Source organism: Astatotilapia calliptera, chromosome 8, assembly GCF_964374335.1.
Source record: "Astatotilapia calliptera chromosome 8, fAstCal68.1, whole genome shotgun sequence".
Lineage (NCBI taxonomy): Eukaryota > Metazoa > Chordata > Actinopteri > Cichliformes > Cichlidae > Astatotilapia > Astatotilapia calliptera.
The window spans coordinates 18,323,353-18,351,193 of record NC_137429.1 but is presented as its reverse complement, the minus strand read 5'-3'; the positions used below and the strand labels follow the sequence as shown (position 1 = coordinate 18,351,193).

General features: G+C 40.5%; 2 protein-coding genes across 3 annotated transcripts; one reads left to right on the top strand and one right to left on the bottom strand.

Moving 5' to 3' along the window:
• Positions 1–22: 22 nt before the first annotated feature.
• On the bottom strand, positions 23–27,730 carry ift140 (intraflagellar transport 140 homolog (Chlamydomonas)). 2 transcript variants are annotated; one of them, XM_026178752.2, is made up of 30 exons: positions 27,560–27,730; positions 26,981–27,144; positions 26,676–26,897; positions 25,737–25,858; positions 25,523–25,653; positions 24,853–25,028; positions 24,593–24,684; positions 24,410–24,516; positions 24,143–24,285; positions 23,674–23,877; positions 23,497–23,569; positions 23,310–23,401; positions 23,065–23,192; positions 22,846–22,963; positions 22,606–22,727; positions 22,381–22,507; positions 22,170–22,301; positions 21,408–21,640; positions 4,319–4,496; positions 3,763–3,953; positions 3,556–3,651; positions 3,344–3,476; positions 3,009–3,149; positions 2,759–2,887; positions 2,427–2,609; positions 2,132–2,335; positions 1,736–1,948; positions 1,394–1,560; positions 1,107–1,248; positions 23–946 (listed from the first exon to the last, which is right to left on the bottom strand). In XM_026178752.2, exons 2-30 carry the CDS (start codon positions 27,125–27,127, stop codon positions 767–769), a joined length of 4,326 nt encoding a protein of 1,441 aa, XP_026034537.2. In that variant the 5' UTR covers positions 27,128–27,144; positions 27,560–27,730; the 3' UTR covers positions 23–766. The 2 variants fall into 2 exon arrangements, with proteins under 2 accessions (XP_026034537.2, XP_080161670.1); XM_080305544.1 differs by lacking the exon at positions 26,676–26,897 and having other exon boundaries at positions 26,963–27,144; positions 27,560–27,717.
• On the top strand, positions 5,471–15,905 carry tmem204 (transmembrane protein 204). Its single transcript, XM_026178753.2, has 3 exons — positions 5,471–6,738; positions 8,818–8,973; positions 14,595–15,905. Exons 1-3 carry the CDS (start codon positions 6,459–6,461, stop codon positions 14,837–14,839), a joined length of 681 nt encoding a protein of 226 aa, XP_026034538.1. The 5' UTR covers positions 5,471–6,458; the 3' UTR covers positions 14,840–15,905.
• Positions 27,731–27,841: the final 111 nt, after the last annotated feature.

Sequence of the window (27,841 nt, the reverse complement as noted above, 5' to 3'; positions counted from 1 at the left end):
AAAAACTATGATTTCCATCTCATTTTATTTGATGTTTTAATGGGAACTTTACAATGTATAAGAACAATGCAATTAATTCACAGTCTATGGTACTGCTAGACGTGGCCTCGTGTTATCAAAAATAGCTCCAAAAGGCTTTACAGAGATGAGTCAAGACACTGAGAAGATATTTACATTTAATACATCAGCTGAATATGAAAATAAATTGTACCAAATGTGTGTAAACCACAGTCAGACATGAGGAATAAATCAATCCCTGTAAAAACAGTCGTTCATAAAGCCACAGAGATAAATCTATAACATCATTCAGAGCCAAGTTTAGCTCAAAGGCGTTCTGCGTTCACAAAAGCTGCTGGAAAAAGGTTAAACCTAGGATTTAAATTTAAGAATAAAACAGCTGCATTACATGATTTCCCTTTGCAGAGGATAGAGGTTCAATGTTCATTATATTCAGCATTTTGGAGAATGTTGCAACCTCGGCCAAGTTTGTCATATACATTAACTCCATATTGCAGTATCTTGTGTAGGTTTTTGATGTTTTGCAGCTCACACACACACAAACGTTTTAGTTTTCGTGTTTTCCACAGTACTCATTCAATATCTGATAGTCGAGTGCCTTTGAATGCAAACAGATGCTGTGCTCAGTCCACATAATGTGACTTTGGCAACCCTCATATCTCCCATGTAAGTTGTTTCGGACAAAACTAACTCCACAGTTATTTCCGGTCTGAAAAAGTGCAGATATATTTGATATAGTTTTACTGGGTTAAAACATGTTTAAATCCTCCTCCACTTCATCTTCCTCCTTTGAGATGTGTATCTTGTCACTGCGATCCATAGGTATACCAAGCTCTTTCTGCAGGGCCACTAGGCTGGCCTGGCTGATGTAGTAGCTAACATTCTGGGATGGCAACAGCTTTTGGAGCTGCTCCAGTTTACGATTGGCCTGGAAAAGAATTACAAAGGACACAAATAGAAAAATTTAGAAAGTAGCACCAAGGATTTGTTTTTTTAAATTGAGTTACATGATGAGTCATTACAGCCCTACATTAATGTGATTAGTGTAATCTGACCTATTGAAAAATCTAGAAAAAGAAGACAGTCACCAATTGGAAGTTGCCTTGCTGACAGTGGTGCTCGATAAGGAAACCAAACACATCTCCAATCCTCACAGCAGGGTCCAGCTCTGGCTCCTCCAGCAGGGTTTCACACAGCTGCACCGCCTCGCTGGCATCCTCGATGTACAAACTGTAGACAAATGTGATGAGCTCAAAGCTTCGCAGACAGGTTGACCCGCGCAATAACAAAACATCCATCAAAAACGACCCGTTCTATGATGAAAACTAAAACTTACGGTAAAACTGAAATAATGAAAATGAGTTCATATTCGTACCTGCGTATGTGGACAAACTTCCTGATTAAGGTGATCTTGTGCTGCAGATCAGCCAGTCGCACTTCCTGTTGTCCGCTTGAAGCGTCCTTTGCTTTTGAGAGACACTTTGATGCCTCAGTCAGAGCATCCAGAGCCTTTTCATAGTTCTGGTAATCATCAATCTCCACCTTTTAAATGATAACAAAATAACTTTTTATTGAATCATCAAGATTTATCTATAAATTGTACTTTGCTTGATGTGCTCTGATACTGAGGCAAGCTTTTTTGTTTTTTTTGTTCCAATTATATAATTCAATATAAACGTCAAAACAAACCGGCCAAATGAACTGATATTTTCCTCACCTGAGCACAAGCTTCATAGAAGCCAGCAAGCAGGTCCGGTGCCCTGCCTTTAGTGTAGAAACCAATAATTGTTTTTAAGATATCTGGATCTTTACGCCAGTCTAGAGATTGGAGATAGTTGGCGGCCAAGATGAAAAGCTCTTTCTGACGACTAACATTGGCAAAGAAAACAATTTTCTCTGTGTCGCCTGACTTCAGGAGCGCCCTCATTGCCTGTTAAGAAGAAACAAAATAATTTAAGTTTTTAGAGTCACAATTATTTCGTTTCCAGTGTAACAGCATGACGCATACTTTTTTTTTCCCTCAAGGAGACACATTAGGTGTTGCATATGTATCAGGCAAGATACATCCTATGCACAGAATTCCTAATGAGTGTATAGCACATCTGATAATTACCTTGAGTTTGTTGCCAGCCTGTGTGTATTTCTTAGTGGCCAGATGGTAATTGCCCTGCCGCATGCAACAGTCAGCGATCCTCTCCAGCAGCTCCTTGCGGGCCTCTTCGGACATATCCTTCGAATCAGGTACAGTCATTCTCTCGGCCAAATCCTCTGTGATCGTTAGGTTCTGCGTCACGCACAGTTCCAGGGCTTGGTGGTACTGGGTACACAAATGTGGAGACACAAAAGCAGGAGTTAGCACATATGAATGGATTTACGAGCAGACAGGTGATGCTGTGTCGCAGCGGTACCTTCTTGGCTGCTACCAGTAACTCCACTGACTTCTCATACTTGGAATGTGTGCTGAAGAAGTCAGAGCAGCGAGCCAGGAGGGCTGGGTCTGAGCTCTCATTGAGATCCTCTGCAATCATCTCAAGAGCACCAAACTGCTCGGTGGCAAAGGCCAGCTCTAGAGCTCTGGACACATAGCCAGCCTATAAGAAAGAAATGAATAAATATAGCCACAGTTGAAAATCGACTTCACATTGCTTACTTTAAATGTATTTAACAATACCACCACCCCCCCTTGTGGAACGATTTATAATGCATCAATCCATTCACTGGAAAGGAAAAAAAAACACACCTTGTGGTAAAGCGCAACAGCACGATCCAAATGGGAGCCTTTCTCCTCGTAGTAACACGCAGCCTCCATCATGTCCTCTGGGTTACTGAGCAGGGCCAGGTTCATCAGCTGGTCATCCAGGCCGTTCTCCTGATCAGAGAAACACAAGAAAACAACGATGGGAAAAAAGAAAGCAAACAAAAAAAAGAAAAAAAGTCTTGCTTTATATATAGATATATATTTCTAACTGAGGCTGCTGAAAAACCCTTACTTTACAAAGTCGTATAGCATTATTGTAGGCCTGGGCTCGTGTGTAGAAGTGAACAGCTTGTTTAATATCATGTCCCTCGTAATGCCTGGCCAGGTGGTAAGAAGCTGCTCTGTCTCCCGTATTGTTGGCTATCTCTGACGCCTAGGAAATTTCAAAAATGTTATCATATAAAAGAAGAATGTAAATTAGTCAGAATAACAATACTGTTTACAGTGGCTTACAGTGGTACAAGCCTATACATGTTTCCTAAGTACACAAGACACTATATATAAATCAGTAAACTCAACTCTTCAAGATCAAATTCTTTAAAATTACAAGTTTAAAAACTGAGTCACCTTCTGAATGTCCCCCCTGTAGCAGAAGATTCGAACGAGGGAAAGATAATCCTGAGCACACTCGTAGAAATGCAGTGCAGAATCCAGGTCTGCCTGGCTCTCCAGGTACTGGGCCCACCACTTATAGATGCTCCTGAGTTATACATATGGAAGGCCTGGTGTTTAAAAGCATTTCAGATGTTTTTAACCATAAAGGGAGAGCCGGGACTTACTTGTCTTTCATTTTGTTAACATAAATCTCTAGAGATGACGTGTCGTCCTGGAGCATTCTGGGCACTTCAACTCTGTGTGTGTCTGATTTCTCATAGCTGTAACAAAAAGGATAACAATCAGTCACACTTTGTTCCTATTGTATAGTTGTTCTGACACACACGACTACATTACTGACCAAATAATAAATAAGCTTTTGTTTTCCTTACTAAGTGAGGGCCAGTGTCTTGTCGCCCATGGATTCCAGGTATTTGGCATAACTGTAGTACGTGGCGCGCAGGTGGATGCGATCATGAACTTCAGCTGTCTCCAAAGCCTGCTGCCATTTACCAGAAGCCTGATAGAAATTGTTCAGCAGGTCGTAGCGCTGACAGCTTTTGTACAAATTTTCTGCATCCTCCTGTTGGAAGACAGGAAAAGATGATGGAAAGATAAATGCTTTTGGCCCGGAAAGTCCCTTAGTCTGTGCGTGGTACAACTTAAAGGAAGGATGTGTTATTTGTAGCCAAAGCATGTGGCATTTCTGTGAGCTGGATCGCAGGTTTTTTTGTTTTAAAAATGACTAAAATTATCTTCTAGAATGATTTTATAAACTCAAGTTCCTTTTTTTAAAGTTATCTTGTCTTTTTAAATGAAATGTAATCTTTTCTCTTATGGAGTTTTCACATTAAGTTGCAACCTGAACCCAAATACAGAGGAATAACCCTTTTTGCAATTCTTTCTTATAGTCTGGGGCGAAAATAAAAAGATTCTTTAATATCTCACCAGCATGCCCAGCTGAATGGCCAACATCGCAACTTGGGTTTCTGGTTCAGGCTCAGCCTCCGCCTCCTTTAGTGCTTTTGCTGCCCTGGCATTTCCCATATTCCCAAGGCACACGCGTGCCACATCCAGCCGGCGGGTTTTCACACACATCCGTGCCATGTTTTCCCACACCGCTTTACTACAAGAGAAAGGAGAAATGGCTTGTTTGCAAGGATGATGTGTGTGTGGCTCACTGCCTTGGCATTTTAGTATTCAACAGTAAGATCAGTTATACACACATACACAAATAAGTAAATATATACATAGAAAAAAATTAAAAGTTGGTAGGTATTTAATATTTTCCACTTATGTCTGGTTCCATTTAAGCTTATATTTGATAGTTAGACTGAATGCATGTGAATATGGGGACAAACCTGACTTAAGGCTTTAAATGCTTTTATGTCACTAGGGTCAGACTTTTAGTGGTGTAGTATCATTCCAATATCAAACAATGATAATGAATGTCCATCAAACAATCCTGTTTACTGATAAAAGCATAACCTAGAAATTATTACATTTTAAGATGGAGAAGAGGATTTTAAACTCAAAACAGAGGTCATTCTTTATCTTTCCTTTTCTTTTTTCCTTTTCTCTGACGTAAATCAAGTCTTTTACACACACCCCATCCCCCAGTTCAGTTTCAATTCCAAATATAAGATTCCACAGCCATCTGGTCTCTATTTCCATCCCCTCCCTCCTCCTTGCTTTAGCTGATACAGATGTGGGCTGTTTATTAAAGTTAGGCAACAGGAAATACCCCAAATCTTTAGGGGCCTTGCTATAAGAAGTGAGACAAAGTGAAAAAAAGCAATAGTAATAGGTGGCAGCCAAAGTCTTACTGTTTATGGTAATAGAAAACAAAACAGAGGGAGGGAAAAATCTGGGTTATTTAAAAATGTTGAGTAAAAAATCATGTTCACATTACTCTGAGTGGCCAGATTTAGAGAGCCAGAAAAGGAAAGACAAGAGAAGAAACAGGTCTACATTTGGCCTCTCTTCCCATCCTCTTTTCCTCTCAGGAAACACATCCTGTTGCTGGCCGACTGTGGCAGTCACTATGTTTGTTGTACATGAGAGTGGAGACTTTAGCAAACGCCCCCTGGTCTCCAGACAAAAGAATATACCGAACAGTGACGTCTAAGAGGGGGTCTTTTGGACATTCTGTCACATGAACGCACTGGCACAAACACAGGCTCATATTTAAAGTGATCATGAAGGAGGGAGCTGTTTGTTCAGTGCTTGCTACAGCTGCTAAGTGATTCCTCGGATTATGATGAACTGCAACTCCCCTGCATTTCAACTCTGACCGCAAACATTTGCAGAGAAACCGTGTGTGCGCGAGTGAGCAACAGAGAAAAAGAGAGAGTGAGAGGGGAGAAAGATAGAAGGAGGCAAAAGGGGGTGGGCTAGAGGACTTCTTGTTCCAGGCAGGCAGCAGGGGCTCTTCAAGTTGAGAGACAGTCTTGGGTAGTCAAAGCAAAGCCACCTACGAGTCAGCTCCTAGCAACGCTCTCCGAAGAATCTACTTTTGTCATCTGTACTTTTCTGGAAGAAATGTGGCATTTCTGAGAAGAAGAAAAGGAAAGTCGATCTACTGCACACCTAAATAAACCAACTGCAAACCCATAAGTCTGAAAAGTGCATTAAACAGAGCACTGGAGGGTGGAAAAGCAGAAGATAAAAATACAAGCAAGGACTGAGATCCAAGAGTCAAGCTGCAGTCAGCCGGAGCCAGTGGAATGGACCTAGGTGCCAGTTGGATCAATCCCGACGTACCCACACTGCTGTCTGAGGAGGAGGGCTGAGGATCTGCTGCAACGACAACCGACTCCTGAATGAGGATGAATGGAGATGTCCTTTAGCTAAGCCCTAAAACAAAACTCTTGCCAAATTCACCTCTGGGTGAGCTGGGACGACACTAGCTAATAGCTGAAAGAAGAAGGTGGTGGTGGAGGAGGTGGAGAGTAGCCAGGGGGCCCAGAGCACTGCTAGTGCTCCTGGCCCAGAGGAGAGGCGAGGGAGCTGGCAGCCCACTGAGCTCGAACAGGACTCGGAGCAGGGGCACGACGGAGGGGGAGAGGTGGCAGGTGCCGGGCATCACATGGCCTTGCAGAGGCTGGTGGTAGCAGCGGTGGCCGTAGCCCTGCTGTCCCTGGTCCTAAATAATGTGGCAGCCGTCACACCCAGCTGGGTTCTGCAGGCTCTGGAGGACGGCCGAAAGCGCAGTGTGGGACTATGGAAGATGTGCCCCAACGGCGGGGAGAGGGGCCGTGACGACCTCCAGGCTGACAGAAGGGGGCAAGGCACACAGAAGCAATGTGAAAGCATTGGTTGGGGCTCTGAGTATGCAGGCTACCAAGAATCCCGTAGCACTGTCAAATGTAAGTTTTAACTTTACTTTAGATTTTACATTCGACATCACAGCATGCTTATGTCTGCTTTAAAAAAAGTGTCTAACCTTTGTCTTGTTAAACTTGCTGACTGATACATTGGTACATCCTTATAAATAAAAGAAATACACTTAATGCTGCAGATATCGCTGTACTGCAGAGTTTTATATAGTAGTCAGTTTTGTTCGTTTTCATATGAAAACACACCTCTGAAGAATTTCACTGTTGGGGTAAAATTGACATCCATGAATTAAATCCAAGCTCCTAACTTCCAAGTTTATCCAATGTATTCAACCATCCAAAAATCTGTAGCATGTACTCCATAAAACAGCTACATTTTTCAGTCAAAGTCAATGCTACAATGGATTTATATGCTTCTAATAATAAGCTCCAAACTGTCATTCAAGAACAAGTCTGGGAAATGCTGGAAATCCATTGGCCAGCTTTACTGGTCACTGGGCAGCGCTGCCAACTAATGGCAGAAGTGACTTACCATTCATGAAAAAATAGTAATCGTGTCAATGCTCCTGTGCTGGAAGTGTATTTTATAACCCTGTTTCCAAAAAAAACAAAAAAACTGGAATATAGGTCACAAAAGAACAGAACTCCTCCCCCCACAAAACTTCAAAAAACATAACATAACATAGAAACCTCGACAATTTCAGAAAATCTCAGCCAATATAGGAGTTTTATCCTTGCATGATTTCATCATCTGCGGTATAAACTGCCATAAATAAAAGACTCAGATAATCTGGAGAAATCTACATACTTCTAAAATCAAAGTGAACACAGTTTTTGCATCCACAAATAAAAGTTCAAGCTCTAACACGCAAACATAAATTGAACATGAACTGGTATTCATGTAGAGGTTTTACACTCTAACTGACCACTTAATGTATCTACTGGACTGTATGAATACATGAATGTCTTCAAGGGAAATCTGTAGATGGATGTTTCAGGGGTTGTTGTGGCTCAGGAGGTAGAGCGGGTCATCTACTAATTGAAAGGATGATGGTTCATAAGTATGGATGCTTTGCTATCCTTGGCGTGATCACAGTGTGCGTGTGTGTGTAAATCTTAGATAGAAAGCAGTTAGATGAAGAAAAAGGTACTGTGTGAATGGGTGAATGAGACATGCTGTACAAAGCACTTTTAGTGCTCAAATAGAGTAGAAAAGCACTATCTAAGAACAGGTTTATTTACCTTCAGATCAGGGAATGATCAGCTGTATCCCCTGAGTCACATCAACCAGTAAAACAAACACACAAAAAATATATTAATATGTATAAACAAGACTGAGAAACACAGCTGCCTTTTCTGGGAATGATCTTATATGAGATAGATAGAGTCATGGACAGTCTGTCCAGCAGGCTATAGACAAGATCCATCCAGCTCAGTTCCAAAGCATCTGTGATGGTATAGGGATGGAGTAGTACACAAGGCACTGGCAAAGTGCAGAATGTCTGGATACTTGCGTATGCTGCCATCAGGGCAGCGTTTGCTTCTGGGAAGGTTTTGTCTTTTTCAGCAAGACAATGCCAAACCACATTCTGCACGTAATTACAATTCTGCAAGTATAACTGCAGTTCTCCAGAGGAAAAGAGTCCTGAGCATTCCTGCCTTCACACACACACACACACACACACACACACACACACACACACACACACACACACACACACACACACACACACACACACACACACACACACATAAAAAAACTGAAACAAGACAAACCAGCTCTGAACCACTGTGAAGCTGAAATCCTATATTTACTTTCAAAAGTAGATGAGTTATACTCCACAGTTCAAAAATCCTTCAGTGTTTCAGAAGAAGAGGTGGCCTCTATGTTCTGTGTTGTTTTTGCACTAGATTTTTTTTTTTTAGAAACCGTGGGTACATTTTAAATAAATTAGTAAATTGGTTTTATGGTGCCTTCAAAAATTAAGACATATAATAAAGCTATCCTTTAAAAACTATTATTGCCATTTAGTTTTTCATGTGTATATTTGACCCTTTTACATCACAGTGCCAGAAATATGACACAACTTTTTCTTCTTGTCCTTCAAGTGCAGTTTAACATGATGCGAGCATGTAACCTGATAGCGACAGTGGCCCTGACTGCAGGTCAGCTGATCTTCCTTCTAGGCCTGATGAAGTTGCCCTTCATCTCACACGAATCCCAGTGGTGGGAAGAAGCCATCGCTGCACTTTTCCAACTAACCAGTAAGTACCAGCATCCCCTCTTTTTAAGTGTTTTGCCATTTGCAAAGATTTAACCAAATCCAAAATTTAGTGCCATAAAATTGGGCTGTAATCACAGCTGGACCTGCACTGGGCAACTTTCCAATACTGAAGATCGACTTCTAAGCCTCAAATGCTGCAGGAAGTTACTGTGAAAAACTTAAGACACTAGCAAATCTCATCCTTTAGGTCTACCTAAGAAAAAGTAAACCCTAATTTAAAAAAAAAATAATGCATCATAGACCATATTTTTACTAAATGTGGATACTCATCCATATTTAAATGAAAAGTGGTCACAATAGCGGAAACAAAATCTGACTTGATAAGACTCTCCATCAATTCAGTCAAAATTTCGAAAACGAGAGGAAGATAGAACCTGTACTATCCTCAGGATTAACTGCAATTGGAATTAACTAGCATCTATCCATTGTCGATCCCTCCATCCATCCATCCATCCATCCTCTACTATCGACATTAAGTGTCCCCTAGTATTGACTTGTCCCGGTGCCCCTGCTGAGGAAGTGTGTTGTGCGCTGCGGTCACTCAGCTGCTTGGTTTCTGAGCAGCATGAAGGGGGTCTGCTGTGGGTTTAAATTTAGTCCTAGTCCAAAATCCATGGACCAAAGCTGCAGTGAGCCAGGGAGCGACTGTCGGGCGCCAGGATATCCCTGCTCAGGACGAGGAAATGTCTGTAACTACCTGTTATGCAAACCCCTGAGCTGAAGAAGGAAAAAGAGGGGAGGGGGGAATTAACGGGAAAGACAGTTTTCGACGGGGACTGTGTGTTTGTGTGTGCACTGACAGGAGGGAATATGTGCATATATGCTTGTGTATGTTAAGAGTGTGTTGTGGCGTGATTGTCTGTTTATAGTGAGCTTCGGTGAAGAAATGTCCTTTGGTACTCATGACAGCAGGGTGGGACTTGCCTCACTCTAGATACACTGGCCTAGCTTTTATGTCTGTTTACAAAGTGTCTAAGAGTAGTTGCAAGTAAAGAATCTCCTCTTTATCTTTAGTCTATTCAGGACAAATTCCAGCAGGGCTGATGGCTTTTATCTAAAGACCTTGGTGAGAGGATTGAGGCCCACCCAGTATTACTGCATTTTCCTATATTAGACAACAACACGAGGAACACCTCAGTGGCCAAGAGCTCATCTCACAAAAGAACGATTACCAAAGGCAGCAGCATAATAGATTTGGCATTCTAAAAAGAAATTTACAGCACACACCTACTTCCCTGACATTAAAAAAAATAACACTCTCTGGAAAAATCTGATCTTCCAATTTTACTCTTCTGACACAAAAAGGTTATTATCAAAATGTAATCTTGACCTTAGAAGTTTATCAGTTCATAGTCGTTCATAGGACACGACACAAGAAAAAAAAAATCAGATGACAAGTGTCGCTTGTATATACTGAGCTCCTTTGTTTTCTTAAAGACAGATTGCTCCAGAGAACATCTTTAACACATGGACAGCAGATAAAACTACCAAAACTAAGAAAAAAACAGACTAAACATTCGAATTTTGACGACTGGAGCTGAAGTTAACTTGCTACTTCCAGCTGATAGAAATCTTCTGTTTGAGTTTATTACATACATAAAAATAAACTCAACAACTGCTACACTTATATTATTTTCTTCATCATTTCATATTATTCACTTCATATTATTTTCTGATGTTTTTAAAATACACTCCCATATCCACATACACGTAACACGTGTATCAAAGCAACTATCCACTAATATTTGCTACGTGAAAACTCTGTGACATGCAATAAATATGTCTTAAAGGCAGAACAGCATTATTTTAACAGATCAATCCAGACCAAACAGACCTATCTGTTCTAGGCTCGGCAGATGTTTTCACATATTAGAAAATGATATGACTTCCAAATATTATCCTATGAAATATAAATTCAAAATAAAAAAAGGCACATTTCTTTAAGCCTTTTTTTGTATGGATAACAGCAAGATGTTTCTCAAGGTCACAAACAAGGCTTGTTCTTTAGACAAACTAGAAGTCTAAAGCTCCAGTCACACCGGCCTAAAGACTTGTCAGCAACCTCCAAGTACCCACCAGTCACTTGGGGAAAATGTGTATTTCCTGAATACTGCATAGATGTGTCACTAGATGAGAGTAAACTTTGATCTAATGGGTGGGGTAGTTGCACATGTAAGTCAAGAGTCATTAGATATAAGTCAGCAACATTAATCCTACACCATCCTAAGCTTGGCCGTCTCAACCAAATTTCTTGAAAATACATCCAATGTTTATTGTATTAAAGCACTATGAAAAAAAAACTTGGGCCACCTCTTATTTCAAGCCAGGCTTTCTGGTCATTTATTAAAGTGGTCTTCAGCAAAAGTTCTCCATGCTTTCTGAAGCTGAAGTTTTTCTTCAGACATTGTCTGCCTTCCACTCATTTTTACTTCAGTCCTTGCACCAGACCATTTTGTTTGATTGTTTAACGGGCATAAAATAATACTTTTGCACTAATAGGGCTAAAGGTTTAAAACTTGGCGTATTTTAGCATGGTGAGTCTTTAAAGATTTGTGAAAACTGGACAAACAGAAGACAAAAGAAGAAGTGGCCCATCGACAGCAGATGAACAGCATCTGGAAATCATGGTCTGAACAGATAAAAGAAAAACTTTCAGAAAAGACCTGAAACAGGACCATGAGAATTGCATCTGGCCCTTCAGATGATCCATCTACTGTTTACTGAAGCCTCATGAACAGCAGTGACACCTCAATGGTGCCAGTGGAAGGGAAGGAAGGGAAAGGAATAAATTGATGGCTTTTGCCAAAATACACAAGAACTGAGCTGGAAATCAGTAGAAACAGGTCTGATAGAGTGATGTATCCAAAATTTAAATTTTGGGTCGTTAGAATAGGCTCCAGCCCCCCACAACTCTAATAAGGATAAGCAGGAGAGAATGATGATGGATGGATGGATGGATGGGTTTATATTTCCATCTGCTAAACACGGTGGAGGATCTCTCATGGTTTGAAATGCACACAGAAAAGTCCCATTTTGATCCATCATACAATACCATCTGGAAAGCAAATTCTGTTTTTACCTTATATACTGCATTTCCATGTATATTGGTACGTGGTTCAATAAATAACTGCACCTATTTCCATCGGAAAATATAAAGAAATGATGGTGGCTCAACACTTTTGCACAGCACGTTAATCTGGGCCACAGCGGTAGCCCAACTAAACGAACAACAGACTAACAGTGCCATCCCTAAAACCACAAGAGTAACATGAATAATAAAAATGCCATCCAGTTTGGAGCATTTTTGGAGGTTTGGACAGTTGGACAAATAAACAATTAATCAATTCTAAAAAATAACCATCAGATTCAATAATAATGAAGTGACTGAGCCATAATTCCTGGAAATAAAGGCTGAAAAATCCCAAAGAAGACCAAATCATCTGAGTGTAGATAGTTATGCAGGCCTCTACCATTCATTCATTCCCCACTCCCATTTCAGCCCTCCCCCACTGAGTCACTGAATGGGGCTCGCTTCTGAATGAATGGAGGTATTTTTGCCCATCGCTCCCTTTCACTGGAATGTTTTCATTTTCGGACGTGCCAAAATGCTTTACAACTGCAAGTAGAGTGTGAGTGTGTGGAATAACAATATTAAGCTGCATAGAGCCATATCTCAGCAACACTGGCTGGTCCAGACTGAAAGCACAATAGTGGTCTTTTCACCCCGTGAGACAACTCTGGAATGTGTTTTCTGAATGGACACGGCTCTAACGTGACAAATGTCAACACTGCAGATCACATCCCACTAAGAAGCAGGTGATTAGTGAATTTGTACGATCCGTTCACTGATTTTAAACCTGGCTCCAAAATAAGTCACATTTGTGTCTTAAAGTCTGTGGCTCAATAGATTCCTGGTGAGAAGCAAGACATCATGACAACTTCAGTAGGTCACTACTAGCTAAAAGGAAAATGCAGGGCCAAAGGAATTTCCAAGAACCAGTCACATAGCAGCAAGACTCATTAAGATTTTCTCTGTGACACATTGTGTCAGATGTCCAGTAAATGTATTAACCTCGGAGCTCAGGGTGTGGCAAGGAGGCGAGGAAGGAAGGATGGAAAGAGGAAGCAGGGGAAGGAAGCTTGAGAGATAAGTCCCTGCCAGAAAAGAGGTTCACACAGCCCACCCTGGCTGGAAGCTGGAGAGGAGATTATTCATTTTCTTGGATAAGGAGCCAGACAGGTTAAACATGAACAGACATGAGCAAACAGTTACATTCTTACATACACAGTGTAGTGGACACATATTGATATACAGACACAATTATCCACATCCTCATTTAAAACAATGACAACCATCTTACAGTGGAGGTAGAGAAAGAAATATAAATGAACTTCCCTCATTGGTGCCACTGACTGCTTCAGGAAACCGAATGATTCATATCCTAATGCACTAACATCCCTATTTCCAGTGATTATTTTTGGTCCCTGTATTTATACCACTGTGGATGAGGCAGGTTTTTTAGACATGTAGCATTGTTGAACTATATAATGGCTCCAGAGCACACTTGAAGGCATTGAATGAGGAAAACCCCAAGAAGTGTTGATTTAAGACACACTGTACCTAACTGTAAAGAAGTAGGACAACAGCGGCCATGGAGACAGTGAAAAATGTTGATACAACCAAATAAAGATCAAAGGAACAGCATGAAACTAAAGACTAAGGCTTTATAACTTCGCATGCAAGCAGGAATTCCTCTTTGCTTCAGTCAAGCTCCTGTGAATCAAAGACAGCAGGAGATAAAACATCTCAAAGGCTTTTCCAAGCCTGTATTCATGCTCTGATATTTTTCTGCTATTGAGAACTTTAATCTTGAGATTTCTGAAGTTCTTCCTCAGAGGAAACAGATTTCCCAAATCAAAGGCTGCGCACATAGCTCTGGCCTTCCTGAGCAATACAGTGACTACAGTGATGGGGTCTAAGTGTCAGTATGTGGGATTTTAAAAGCCACAGAGAGACTTCAGTTGTACATTAGGCCAAGCAGTCTCTTTCACTTGGGCTTCTAAATATCAAAGGTAAAAAACAAAAATCGTAACTGTTGTTTTTCTTGGGTTGGCCAGTTCCAGTGAAAGGAAATCTTAATGCTTCAACTTACCAATACATTTCCAAATTTGAGAGAATGGGATTCTTCTACCACTGCAGGTTTCATTTTATTAACTGTTGTAACTAAAATGTCTTAAAACGATCCCAGAGACTCTGTCTCAACCTTACAATTAATTGTCAAAAGTCTCATCTGGTACAACACAACATTGCCAGCTCATGGTCATGCTGACCTCGATCACCTGGTTTGAATGTGCACAGGAGTTGCTAGCATTCCTGTAAACGCTTCATTTCACCAACACAGTGTTTGCACTCTGAGTCTCTCAGTAATTATGTCAAGATGAAACATGACCTTGTCTGTTTTTCCAGTGTGAAACAAGATGCAGCTTGAATAGAAGAGCACCTCATAATTTAAAATAAGAAAAAGCACAAATTGTATTTCACTGGATCCTGATATTGGTAAATAACAGCTGACTGATTTTTCTCTCTCTGCTCCGTTGCAGGTTTTGTTCTGGTTATTGGACTTGTGACCTTCTATAAGATCGGGCCCAACACCCACCTTTCCTACTCCTGCTATATGGACATAGCAGCTTGCCTGCTGGCCACTATGGCTGCGGCTATGCTCATCTGGAACATTTTACACCGCCGTGATGACTGCCTTGCACCTCGAGTTATAATCATCAGTCCCTCACTAGCGTCACCTTTTCACCCACGTCTGGACAATGACTATGTGGAGTCGCCTTGTTGAACTCAGGAGATCTCACATGACACGCCAGTGACAGGACCCTTCATGTTTAACTCCAGCTACGTGACAGTAATGGGACTCTCAAAAGAAGACGACGCTCCTGTGCTCCCACAACAGCTGGACTAACATACGCTTGCAATCGTATTCTATTTCTCCCATTCCAACAATAGAGATATGATAAATATTTTGCTATTTAGTGCACAGTTTTCACATTTTTAACTAAAGTTAATGTATAAAGCAGCCCTAACGTTCCAGGGAAATTCAAATCCTGCATGATTCAATCATGTATTCAAGCCAGAGTAATCTGTTAAGTAAAGAATTTGGATTAGGACTGTCTTTCATAAAACATAATTCATATGAAAAGATCAAGCTGGAACTTGACATATTTTATTAATGGTGCATTTATGAAATGGTCTCCTGCACAATCATAAATTTAAGAAAATGAAAGATGTTGAAATTATAATACTAGAATACCTCATATTTGTAGTTTAAAGTTTATTAAAAAATGTTATGCACATAATAATTATATATGTTACATGTAGGGAACATGCCAGGATAAAAGCTGAAGAGTCTTCAGTTAGCTTTTGGGCCGTGCTTTGCCAAATCAGTGACAATATTTAATTTTTTTTTATAGCCAGTGAGAGATGGCATTTTGAACAAATGAAAGAAGAACACGAGGATATATTATAATGTTCCAAGAATACTTTGAAGCAAGAAAATTTAAAAAAGATAAAAGACAAATAACCCACTAAACAATGTGTATGGATAATTGTGGAATAGTTTTTTTTTCAATTGTTAGTAGCTATTTTGCCGATGTACTGCAACTTGTTCAGTTAAGTTCATTTTTCATGATGCTTCCTTTATGATTCTCTCCTTGCTTTGGTACATACTCGATACCTAAATTAATATAATATATATAAAAAATAATACCATAGCGCTATCATAAGTAGTAGTAATGACCATATCATATTTCTGCAAAAAAACCCAGGTTATTTGTGGGACTTCCACATTAAAATAATAATATACCATGTATATCATGTAAATTCAATAAATTTACTGGTAAGTATAATCAAGCAGTGGTTGTTGTCTTTGCTGCTTGGTGCCCAACATCATTAAAAAAGGCTCATTCATTAAAAGTTTATTTTAATGAATTACCATTTTTCTAGTGACTTTAACCATTTATCAACTGGAAATTCTTTATCAGCAGTTGTCTTCTCATAACATTTAACCAGAAATTACATTAAGAGGAGAAGTGGGACAGAAATGTGTTGAAGAAAAACTAAAGATGACAGTTGTCCTGCCCATGCTCCCAAAGAGCTGATTAATTATCTTAATGTGAAACACATTAGCCAATCATGTCACTGTGTTGAGAGAAAAAAAAAAACAATTTTGGGGCAAAGTCAACAAACTTTATTTCTTTTTTAAATTGGATTTGCCTGCTGATTCTTTACAGGATTTTTATTTTTATTCCTCTGTATTCCTCAATATTTGATCCAAGATGGCTGCTTCCAAAACAGATTTGATTTAAAGAGGACATGAAACGCTACACATTTAATTTACATCACTGAGCCCTGCTCTCAAAAACTGACATAGAACACTGTCTGTGAAGCTGGATTTAAGAAATAAGTGTTTAAAGTCAAAGTTTTAAAAACATGTTTAGCGTCATCTTCTGTTAGTAAGGAATGTGGTTGGTTGGTTGCAGCAAATAGCCCTATATTAGTTTATGTTAGCTAACTAGTGACAGAATCGATAACTCGGAGGAAAATAAGGACACTAAAACTAAAAACCAGTTTAAGGGATCACTTTTGTGCTGCTCCTGGCAGAAAAAATGTGTTTTATGTTAAGAAACTGTCTCTTTAGTAGTAAGTGGCTGTTTGCTGTTTGGCTAACTGCACTCAAAAGGGAAAATCCAGCAGTGAGCTGTAATGTTTGATTTTGTAAAGTAGCGGTCCCCAACCTTTTTTGTGCCACGGACCGGTTTATGCCCGACAATATTTTCACGGACCGGCCTTTAAGGTGTCGCGGATAAATACAACAAAATAAAACCAGTACCGGTATCACAAAAAAATAAGATTTATTCATAACACACGTGAAAAGACCCAGGAAAAAAGTTAACGATAAAAACAATAACAAAATAACGCTGAAAACCGATAAAAACCCTGAAAACCATACATTTCACACCTGAGCCTCAACTCTCGCGGCCCGGTACCAAACGACTCACGGACCAGTACCGGTCCGAGGCCCGGGGGTTGGGGACCGCTGTTGTAAAGCACTTTATGAATAAGGACTGTGTGGAGGAGAGCTTGTTTGAGTCATCAGACCAACATGCTGTGAAAAAGTGTGGGTTTTTATTTTTGCACAGTTGTGACACCTACATGTTTCAGGTCAATCCATCCATCCATTCACTTCCGCTTATCCTTTTCAGGGTCGCGGGGGGCGCTGGAGCCTATCCCAGCTGTCATAGGGCGAGAGGCGGGGTACACCCTGGACAGGTCGCCAGTCTGTCGCAAGGCTAACACATAGGGACAAACAAACAACCATTCGCACTCACATTCATTTGCACATTCACATGTTTCAGGTCATCAAACAAATTTTAAATCTAGAAAAAGATTTCAGTGATGGTTTCATTTATTAAGGTAAAAAAATATCCAAACCCTCCTGGCTCTGTGTGCCTTCCTTGTTAATCATGAATGAACTATTTCACTACCCACACCCAGACCTGATTACTGCCAGGCCTGCTGGATCAAGAAATCACTTAAACAGAGCATGTCTGACAAAGTCAAATATGTTAATAAATCTAAAAGCAACACATCATGTCACAATCTAAGGAAACAGCTGAGAAACAAAGTACTTGACATCTATCTTTCTGGAACAGGTTACAAAGACATTTTATAAGGCTCTTGCACTCCAGTGAACCACAGTGAGAGCCATTATCCTGTCGTCCTTCTCTCACCCCAACCGGTCGCAGCAGATGGCCGCCCCTCCCTGTGCCTGGTTCTGCCGGAGGTTTCTTCCTGTTAAAAGGGAGTTTTTCCTTCCCACTGTCGCCAAAGTGCTTGCTCATAGGGGTCATTTGATTGTTGGGTTTTTCTCTGTATCTATGAAGCGCCTTGAGGCGACTTTTGTTGTGATTTGGTGCTATATAAATAAAATAAAATTGAATTGAATTATCCACAAATGGAGAAAAGTTGAAACAGAGGTGAACCTTCCCAGTAGCGGCCGGTATGCCAAAATTACGACTCATCCAGGAGGTCACAAAGGAACCCAGAACAACATCTAAAAAACTGCGAGGGTCACTTGCTTTGGTTAAGGTGAGAGTTCATTATTCAACAATAAGAAAGAGACTGCTGACGTAAAACTAACACAAAGAATCTCATACTAATAGTCAAATATGGAGGTGGTAGTGTGACGATAGTACCATGCTCTCGACCAGATAATCCAGAAGGAGAATGTCCGTCATCAGTTCATCACACAAAAATCAAGCTCACTCTGGTAATGCAGCAGGACAATGATCCAAAACACACCAGCAAGTCCTGGTGCGTCACTCCTCTAAACAGCTCACAAAAATCAAAATGAAGGTTTTGGCCTAATCAAACTTAAATCTAATTGAGATGCTTTAGCCTGACCTTAAACAGGCTGTTCATGGTTAAAAAGCCTCCAATATGAATTAAAAATAGTTTTGCAAAGAGTGGGCCAAAATTCCTCCCCAGCGATGTGAAGCACTTTTTGCCAGTTTCTCCAAATGCCCGATTGCAGTTCTTGCTGCCAAGGGTGGCACAGTTATTAGGTTTAGGGGGAAATTACCTCTTCACAGGTCATTGGGTAAGTTTGGAAAGTTTTTGTCCCTTAAAATATTAAACCACCATTTTAAAGCAGCATTTTATATTTACTCAGGTTATCTTTGTCTAATGAATGAACTAAAACATGTAATTGTGACAAATATAGAAAAAACTAAGATAAAGGGGGGGGGGCACTTTCTCATAGTACTATACGCGTACAGCTGCATCACAGCTGTTGAACCCCGAAACCATGTCCAGCAGTTATATCTCAGCAAATCCAAAACAACCTAGTCTCAGAGTAACTTCCAGTTGTACTATTATAATAAGGAACTTGACTCTAGCCTGAAGCATCAAAGGATGGTACAAAAAGTACTGAATGACGATATCAGTTCCTTGGAGAATGAAAACCTCACAGGGAAGAACAACTAAAATTAGCTCATTCTTTCCAGTGACAACTGGCTTAAATGGGGGTCATGAGGGTCAAATGTATCACACCAGTCTCAGCCTGAACACCTTCTTGAGTCATTTAATTCCAAGGAAAGTTTGGCTCTAAAGAATAAATTCAAAAGAAAAAGACTGTAACAGACTGCTTGCATAAGTGTGGGAAGATAATCTTGTAGCAGCATGTCACTTAAAAGTCAAGGACAATGTGAATGAGAGGAAGCAGCACAGTGTGCACTGAGTAAGACATCCCAACCTGGATGTGACACACTGCTTTTAACGGCAGGAGGAACTTTGATACTGACAACATCACCTTCAAAGTGTGTTACATGTTTTATATCTCATCCATGGATACTGTGGGTTTCATTATCAGAGGGAGGAAGGGCCTTTTATAGTGCACATTGATGCAGCTGTGACTCAGGTGATCTCACCTTTTAATGCACACATGTCAAACAGGCATATTGCCTCTAGTGTTTCCACCAGATATTTCCTCAAAATAAATCTACTACATCTGAATGAATTCTGGTTCACGAGCTAGAGTCAGATTTAAATATGAGACCCTTTGTTAATTCAGACCTGCATCATAGAGACAAGTCCCTGAAGATACAGGTTAGTACTGCAGGAAATGCATAATTCTGTGGGTGGAGATATGCGGGAATCATACACAATACAAATCTTCAAAAAAAAAAATATGCGCAGCAGTAAAAATAGCCTTCAATGAGGAACCAAGTAAACCTGTCATCATGCCTATTAAACAGTTTGGAATATCCGGCCAATGGTGTAAGCTGTTTTCCCATTTGTTTGTTTTTATGCTATTTTCCCATTTGGGTAATGTTTGTACGTGCGAAAGCAACGCTACAGCAGAATTGTTCCCTGGATCACGTACTCCCCTAAAGATAATATCAGATCATCGCTGATATCACATAAATTTCTCAAAGACGCACACACACTTGCAGGAACTAACACACACATCCTTTTAGTGACCTGATTTAATGTTTGTAAGAATGGAAAAGGGGCACTCGCTTTGGACCAAACTGGCAGGGGGACCTCGAACGTGTGTGTGTGTGTGTGTGTGTGTGTGTGTGTGTGTGTGTGTGTGTGTGTGTGTGTGTGTGAGATTTAATGTTTAGAAAAGTACATCCCCTCAGAACACACCCGCACACTAACAGAAACAGTCACACATATACACACTGAAGAGTTCCTTCCCTCAACAGAGACACACAAAAAACCCTTAATCATGTCCTGTGTTTTTAATCTAATTTATGTACAGTGAGTTATTTTAAAGGATCCATATAGAGATTTCAAATTGAAAGATCATTGGTGTGTCATCACTTTTCGTTGCCAGGTGTTTAATTACAAAGGCTCTCATTGCTTAGGACTAACAGTATTAATGATGGACGTCGTATCTGGGACTGAAAAATTAAGGCTAATGTACTTTAAACCTCTATTTATTGTAATTGTCAGCAAGGACCAACAATAGAAACCCAATTGAAAAAAACTTTTTTCAAGCCAAATTTCAGGTTAAGTATCTCAAAAGTAACTCAAACTTCTGAATAAATAAAGTAATTTTTAGTTACTGAGTCAGAATTTTCAAATAATTTTGATATGCTCCCGTGGTTTCTGTGGACATCAATAAATACTCTGCTTTTAGCAACTCAGGTCATACTGAATAAAACATTAAGCTCATTTTGTAAATTATACTTATCATTAGAGTCAGAAAGAAAGATTGACCTGTGCATGCTCATTGGCCAATGACTTGACGATCACAAGTTGTTAACGAATGATAGTGCGGTGTGCTTGACAGTCAGATCCACCTCTCAACTGTCATGTAAGGTTATAAAACGCCAAAATGATGACGATGAAAACTCTCAGCTCATAACCAGGCAGCACCTACCAACAGGTAATGACACAGACACCTACATCCATCCTTTATACCCTGTATGTTTTTAGAGGCAAGACAAATTTTGAAAATATTGAAAAAGCAGGGACAGTTTCTTCATGAGACTTTAAGAGAGCATAGCACACTAAAGGTTACAGAGCTATTGTAAGAGTTTGACCTTAACAGTCAAAGGTGCTGAGTAAAATGAGATTAAATGAAAATCAACAGTTTGTTGTAGCTCTCCCACTGCAGAGCATTGGAAAGCATTCCAAGAACTGTCAAGGTTGTGTTAACAATGCTACCCCCTGTGTGCTGTGTGCTTTGTCTTTGAACTAAAGCCCCTGTGGAAACAATTAGTGGATTGGTGGGGATGTGATGACGGTTATCAAACAGAAGCAAATACCATGCTCCATGCCTCCTCTATTAGCAAATACCACTGAGAAAGACACATGCATCTGTGATGTAAACATACCTCTTGATGAGCTTTATAGACTTAAAGGCTTCATCCATGTCACCGATAGTCAGGTAGAAGCTGAAGTTGAGCATGGCGTCACGAGTGGCCTTCTCACAGTTCTCCAGACCTACAAAGTCTCTAAGAGCTTTCCGGGACACCATATGAGGGACCTGGGAGGGCGTCCCTGTCGTTGGCTGGGTTCGGTATGACGATGCCGAAACCTCTATTAACCCTTGATCCTTCTCACCTGGCTGGTAAAAATATGTAGCAGTAAGATCAGCACCCACATGATTCAGACCCACTCGTAATAAGCATGTTGTGAAGTGAGAACTTAAAAATAAAATAAATGTGAAATACAAAGGGGAACAATGAGCATTAGAGACTGAGTAGGAGGGATCACAAAACATGTCTACCGTACTTATTAAGTGTTTTTTTAGCTGTGCACAATTAGAGTTGTAGATATTCCACAGATGCACTTGTGCTGGCTGGAGTTTTCATGTTTTCTTATATGGAACGCAAGGCACACACAATCACAGCACAACAAAGAAAACTGAGGCTTTCTGAACGAACCGTACAGAGCAGACACTTACTTCAGGCAGAAATACATCACCCCTCCGAAATAATAGCTGGGGGTGTATTGGACCAAACACAGAGTTGCACATAAGAATAATGACAAGCATAAATAAAAAGACACATGATACATGACAAAAAAATTAAGCAACAGATTTATATGTGGATCACCCCAGCTAAATGGAGAACACACACAGGCTCAGTCCTCACCTTGCAGCTATAATAATAGTAGGGCACATCCAGAGCGAGGAGCGCCTGCATGCCTGGAGGTCTAGGGGAGCAGTCCTGCAGGAGGAGCCCATGCTCCTGTGTGCAGAAGAGGGTCACCACCAACACATCCACCTAAGTGAAAGGAAGCCATCATACTTTTTAACTACCCCTTAGTTATTACTATATTACAGTGTTTAGGAGTGGTCTTTACCATATCCAAGGAACTATTTAATATGGATTCAGAGCTGACTGGCACAGTCTCGCAGACAAAAAGACGAGGTTCACTCTCATCCCAAAAATGAGACACAGGAGAGTGACCGCTGAGCGACCACTGCTGCCTGGAAAACAGAACAGAGTGAGCACAGTATGTAATCAAAGGGGGGAAAAGGTAATATGCACGAACACAATAAAAACAGACGAAAGCTACTTTGGTTACTTTTCACTTTCTTCTTCCTGTGAGATACCACTAGAAGGTCTGCCAGTGAAGAAGTCAAAGTGTGTCACAGTGTCCATCTCAACATCATAAAAGTACACTTTGTGATCAGGTTGCCCATTCACCTGAGAGGAAATAATCTCGCACAGTTCATTTAAGTTAAATATGCACAGTTTGATATAAAGACATTACATTTCCAATATGAAATAGAAGCAAGGTTTGATGTGCTCACAGTACACTCACCTGAGAGATTAGGATGCTGACTTGGCTCCCATTAGCATTACATTTAACTGACCTTAGTGCTCCCAGATTGGGAATCTGGTCAGCTAGGTTCTTGGTGCTGCAGTGAGCTTTGGCATCTCTATAAGGACAAAGAACATGTTGATAAAGATTCAATAAAAAAAGCACAGAGGCTTCTTTTTAAATTGTTTTAACCAGGATAACATCCACGTGAATGCCAACCTTCTGGAGAGGTCGAACACTCTGATGTTTGCCGTGTCTGTGCCCACCACCAGATAGGACTGGCGCACATTGAGTAGTACAGGGTTTCCCTCTGCCTTGGAGAAGGTTAAAAGCTGCTTCACTGTGCCCTGAAAGCAATACCCAAGATCAAATATGTTTACATTCTTTAAAATCCACTCTGACTTAACGTCAGCTGATAAGCTGTCTCATATTTGTGTTTATATAAATATATGAGGCAAACAGACCTGAGGTGTGCGGATTTGTACCCGGTTTGGTTCTACAGTGTAAAGATTCTCGCCGTGTACAGCCACCACGTGCGAATCACAAGGAAATGATCCTGGGAATTAGAAAGACGTAAGGCAGAGAAAGCAGATGTGGTGAAATTAAAGGTGGAAACCGCGCTGTTTACTGTTTTTTCAGTGAGTGCTGTACCTGTATTGCGCAGACTTGTCCCTGAAAGCTCATACACAGTGACCTGCTTGCCATTCCAGACCGTCACTGAGTCCTGACAGTGTGACAAAAAGAAAGTTATGTTGACATGACAGCAGTTTAAACTTCTGCTTGTCACCAACAGGAATACTTTGTGAAAGCCTTCATCTCTACCCTTACCTTAGTAACACACACCCCTCTGACATGTATGTCAGACTGCAGAGAAAAGTGCAGACCTGTGTGGAACTGAGTGATGTTGAGCTGTGTTGGGGAAAGCTGCACTGCTGCCACCTGGTGGCTGAAGTGGGCTGACATCACATGCTCACAGAGGATCAGAACTGTGTTTGAATTGTTTGCCGCCAGGAGATTCAGGTTGGAGCCCCACTGAAGGATAGATCAAAGTGGAATTTCTAAACAGAACACTACAGATGGTTTGTGACATAATCATTAAAAAAATTATGTAATGTAATCGAAACACCCCTAACCCATGCATGTTTGGATTGTGGGAGGAAGACAAAGTATCTGTTCAGAGTACTGTACTGGTTAGTTTAACTGATGACTCTTCATTGGCATGACATCTGGGATAGACCTGGAGTGGTAGAACATGGATGGAACGAAAGTAATGTACTAATGCTGGTCAAGACATTACCTGTAGCTGAGTGACATTTCCTCCAATTTCTGTTGGTGTCTGCAGTTTCCACTGGGGCTTAGTGTCACCTCTACTGCTACCCGACTGCACCACCATCCTCCACATTGCTATGCGTCCATTGGTGGTGCCAGCTGCTAGGATTTCTGAGTGTTGCAGAATTTTTAAAAAAATAGTTTTTTTTTAACCTATGCATTTGGAAACATTCAGGAATATGGTGATGGGAAAGAAAAAGCTTCTTTTCATTTACAATTCTGTGAAAACTTTTACCTTTGCCTGCACAGTATGAAACACAGTTGATCATCTCTCCCCTCTCATATCCCAGAGTCTCATCAAGAGACAAAACATAGTTGTCATCTCTTTCCAGATCCCACAGCCTAAAATATTCAACAGGGACATTATTACTCAAGTTTGAAATTTACATGTTTTTTTTCTCAGTGTGTATATACTGACCTGATGACCTGCTCCCCGGATGCAGTGATGAGGAGGCCATCTTCTGTCCACACAACGTCTACATTCTGCCCGGATTTGCTGCTCAACTTACCCTGTCACAAAAAAAGTCACGCATTACTCCACACTGATCTTTAGTCCTGGCACAGAATATAAAAAGGGCACACATATTCAAGTATATTAATAATTAAAGTAACTGAGATTGATCATTCATGTTGATATTACTGGTTAATATATATTTTTAAAAAAATCTTTCTGTATACCTTCATAATCTCCTGTGCTCCACCCTCAGGTCCGAGAGCATACTGTGACAGCATGAGGTTCTCTGTGATCACTGCGAGGGCCTCTGTCTTCTCAATGTAGAGAAGTTTCTTGATGGAGCCCTCCACACTGAGAAGGACACTCGTCTTACAATACTCATCCACACTATGGACTTTACCTATATGCATAAGACATGGGATTAAAGATGAAATAAGTGGAATATCTGACAGCTCAAACCACAAAGTGTTCATATTTATTAAAGATCAGACTGGATTCTGGATCAATAGCATTATAGCTTGTTGTATTTTCCCCTTTCTGGAGACTCCCACAGGATTACTGCTTCACAGAGGCAAAATACACTTTTGATATAATTTTCAACAAGTCTGCTGGATTAATCAGACTTTCTAAAACCATGAATACTTTTCTCATACTGTTCTTCGTAACTGTTCAAAAATAAAGCAAAGTATCATCAATGCAATTTACAGAACAAACAAATAAAATAAACAGCCTTTATACATTGAGGGCTGTGACTGCAGAAGACTGCTGGCCTCAGACAAAATTATACAAGGCAATGAAAAAACAAATTGTGTCTTAAAGAAAGTATGGTCAAATGCATTGAAAATAACAAATGATTTAATTTTCCAAACTCCAACAGGAATCACAAACTCCTACCATCTGCAGTGCAGATAAAGAATCCAAGTCCCTCCTGTGGCCCCATCTTCAGAGGTGCCCCCTTCCAGCTAAACTTGTCCAGCGCACGCTCATCTCCTCTCACAGATGCTCGAGCTAGCATTGCCACATCACTATAATAAAATACAAAAAATAGTATTTGATTAAAAAAATGTCATACTCTTCCACTTGATATGGGACTTCGAAGGCTGCTTACTCTCCAGGTGTGGACGGTCTGAAGATGCAGCAAGTTAAAGGTTTCTTGTATTCATGTTTTACAAGGTGGTTTCCATGAAGTCTCCCTCTCGCATCCACCTTCCATACTGCCAAAGCTCCAGACTGTCAATAACAATAATAACAGTAATAGTTAACAGTTAATTTGCCTAGCACTTTCAAAACAGTTACAAAGTGTGTTAAAGAACACAATAAAATCTTAGTTAAAAACACAAAAGAAAAGTTCAAAGAGTTAAAACATGAAACGGTTTGTTTTCTTTTTGCATTGAGCCAGGCTGCACAGACAGCTAAGAGTGTCTGATGTGCAGAATGCAGGCAGTGACTTGGTTCATAAAAAGTGACCAAATCTGTAACATGTAAGGCTTGTACCCATGTATCGTATACCCAAAAGGTTGTGAGGAGGAGAATGATGATTTATTTCTTTGAATTTGTTATAAGTCTGGCAGCTGAGATTTAAATGAGCTGGAGGTGAAAGATGGACTTCTGGCTGAGATCCCAGTAGAAGGAATTACAATTATTCAAACACAATGAGATAAAAGGATGTATGACTTTTTTCAATGTCCACTTCAGATTAAAAAAAACAAAACAATCTTCTGCGGTAAAAAAATGACACTAAAGGTATGCTGTACACACTTTGAAAAACAAAGGTTAGGTAGTTTCCAGTCTGTGTTCACGCCATGTCGGTAACAATCTCAGGGAAGCAATTGTTGCTTCGATCAATCTGGAAAGGGTTATCAGGCCATTTTTAAATAAGTCCATCATTTTACAGTGAGTGCATACCCAGAAAAAATAAGTGATTATATCTTATTAAAACTGATCCATCATTCATGAAAACATCAGCATGTAAAAGACAATAACGTCCTGGCATATATTATTATATTACATAATAATATATGCCAGGACGTTATTGCAAAAAACTCACCTCATCACCAGTTACCAAGCGGCTGCCAAAGCTGCTCCACTCCAGCAGTTTGATGGTGGTTGTATGTACACCGGGCAAGACTGTTTGATCTCCAGGGGGGTGTGTCAGCAGCACTACTTCTCCATTATCCCAGCCTACCGCTAAAACTGGCTTTGTTGGATGCCAGCGCAGCCCTGTGGGCTGGTGAGGACGAACTACATGGCAGCTCTCCACATACTCCCCCTGAACATGAACCAGATAGGTGTGACGATATTTGTGTGTGTCAATATGAGAGAAATGTTACATACTTTTATGTCCGAGGTTACCTGCTGCAGATACAGGTCTACTTTTCCACCGGTGGCAGGACTGCTTGAGGCCACAGCCAATATAGGAAGACTTGAGTGCCAGGTCAACTGAAAGGGTACATCACTGCTATCAGGAGCCTCAATGCGGTGATCAAAATAGACCGCCATATCTCCCGTGTACTTCTCTATATTAAAAAAAGAGAGACAAAAGACAAAAGATGGATTCCTCTGTTTGTTAAGCTTTGGAAAAAAAATTACAAGTTAGCCCTAAAATGTAGAGTCAAGTATCATTCTCTGCTTTAGGTTGCTGTGTGTTTGTTTTAGTTTTTTTGGAGTTGACATGGCTAGTTCATTAATGGATACATGCAGACAGTAAACAATGCAGACCTAAGTGAAGCTATAAGTTCACCGTAATACTTGACAAAACCGGCTGATACTGTAGCATTACAGGAGATAGCAGCATCACTGGAAAGACGATAAATCCAAAATAGCTTCAACTAGCAGCTAACATTAGCTAAGCCAGATAAGCTAGTCAAAGTTAGCATTTATGGCTGGCCCTCGCTAACGTTCAACGAAGTCAGTCATCTTGTCGAAACCCACCTCAGCTCACTTTCTTCTAAAGTGACGCCAACTTATCTGTAGAGACTGAAAAGGGCTTCAGACATCGACAGTTACTTCCAGTGTTGTCGCGTAGCCTCTGGTGTGAGCGTAAAGCGTCTCTCCCAGTTGCCCCTGACAACCTTACAGACTGCACAGGAGGTGGAGCGAAGAGAAACGACGGAAAAACCCGACAGTTGTCGAAGTTAATTCTAAACTGAGAGAAGCCTAATCAGACACAAAGAGTATTAATTTCTGATGAAGCTGTCACAGGCTTTACTCATT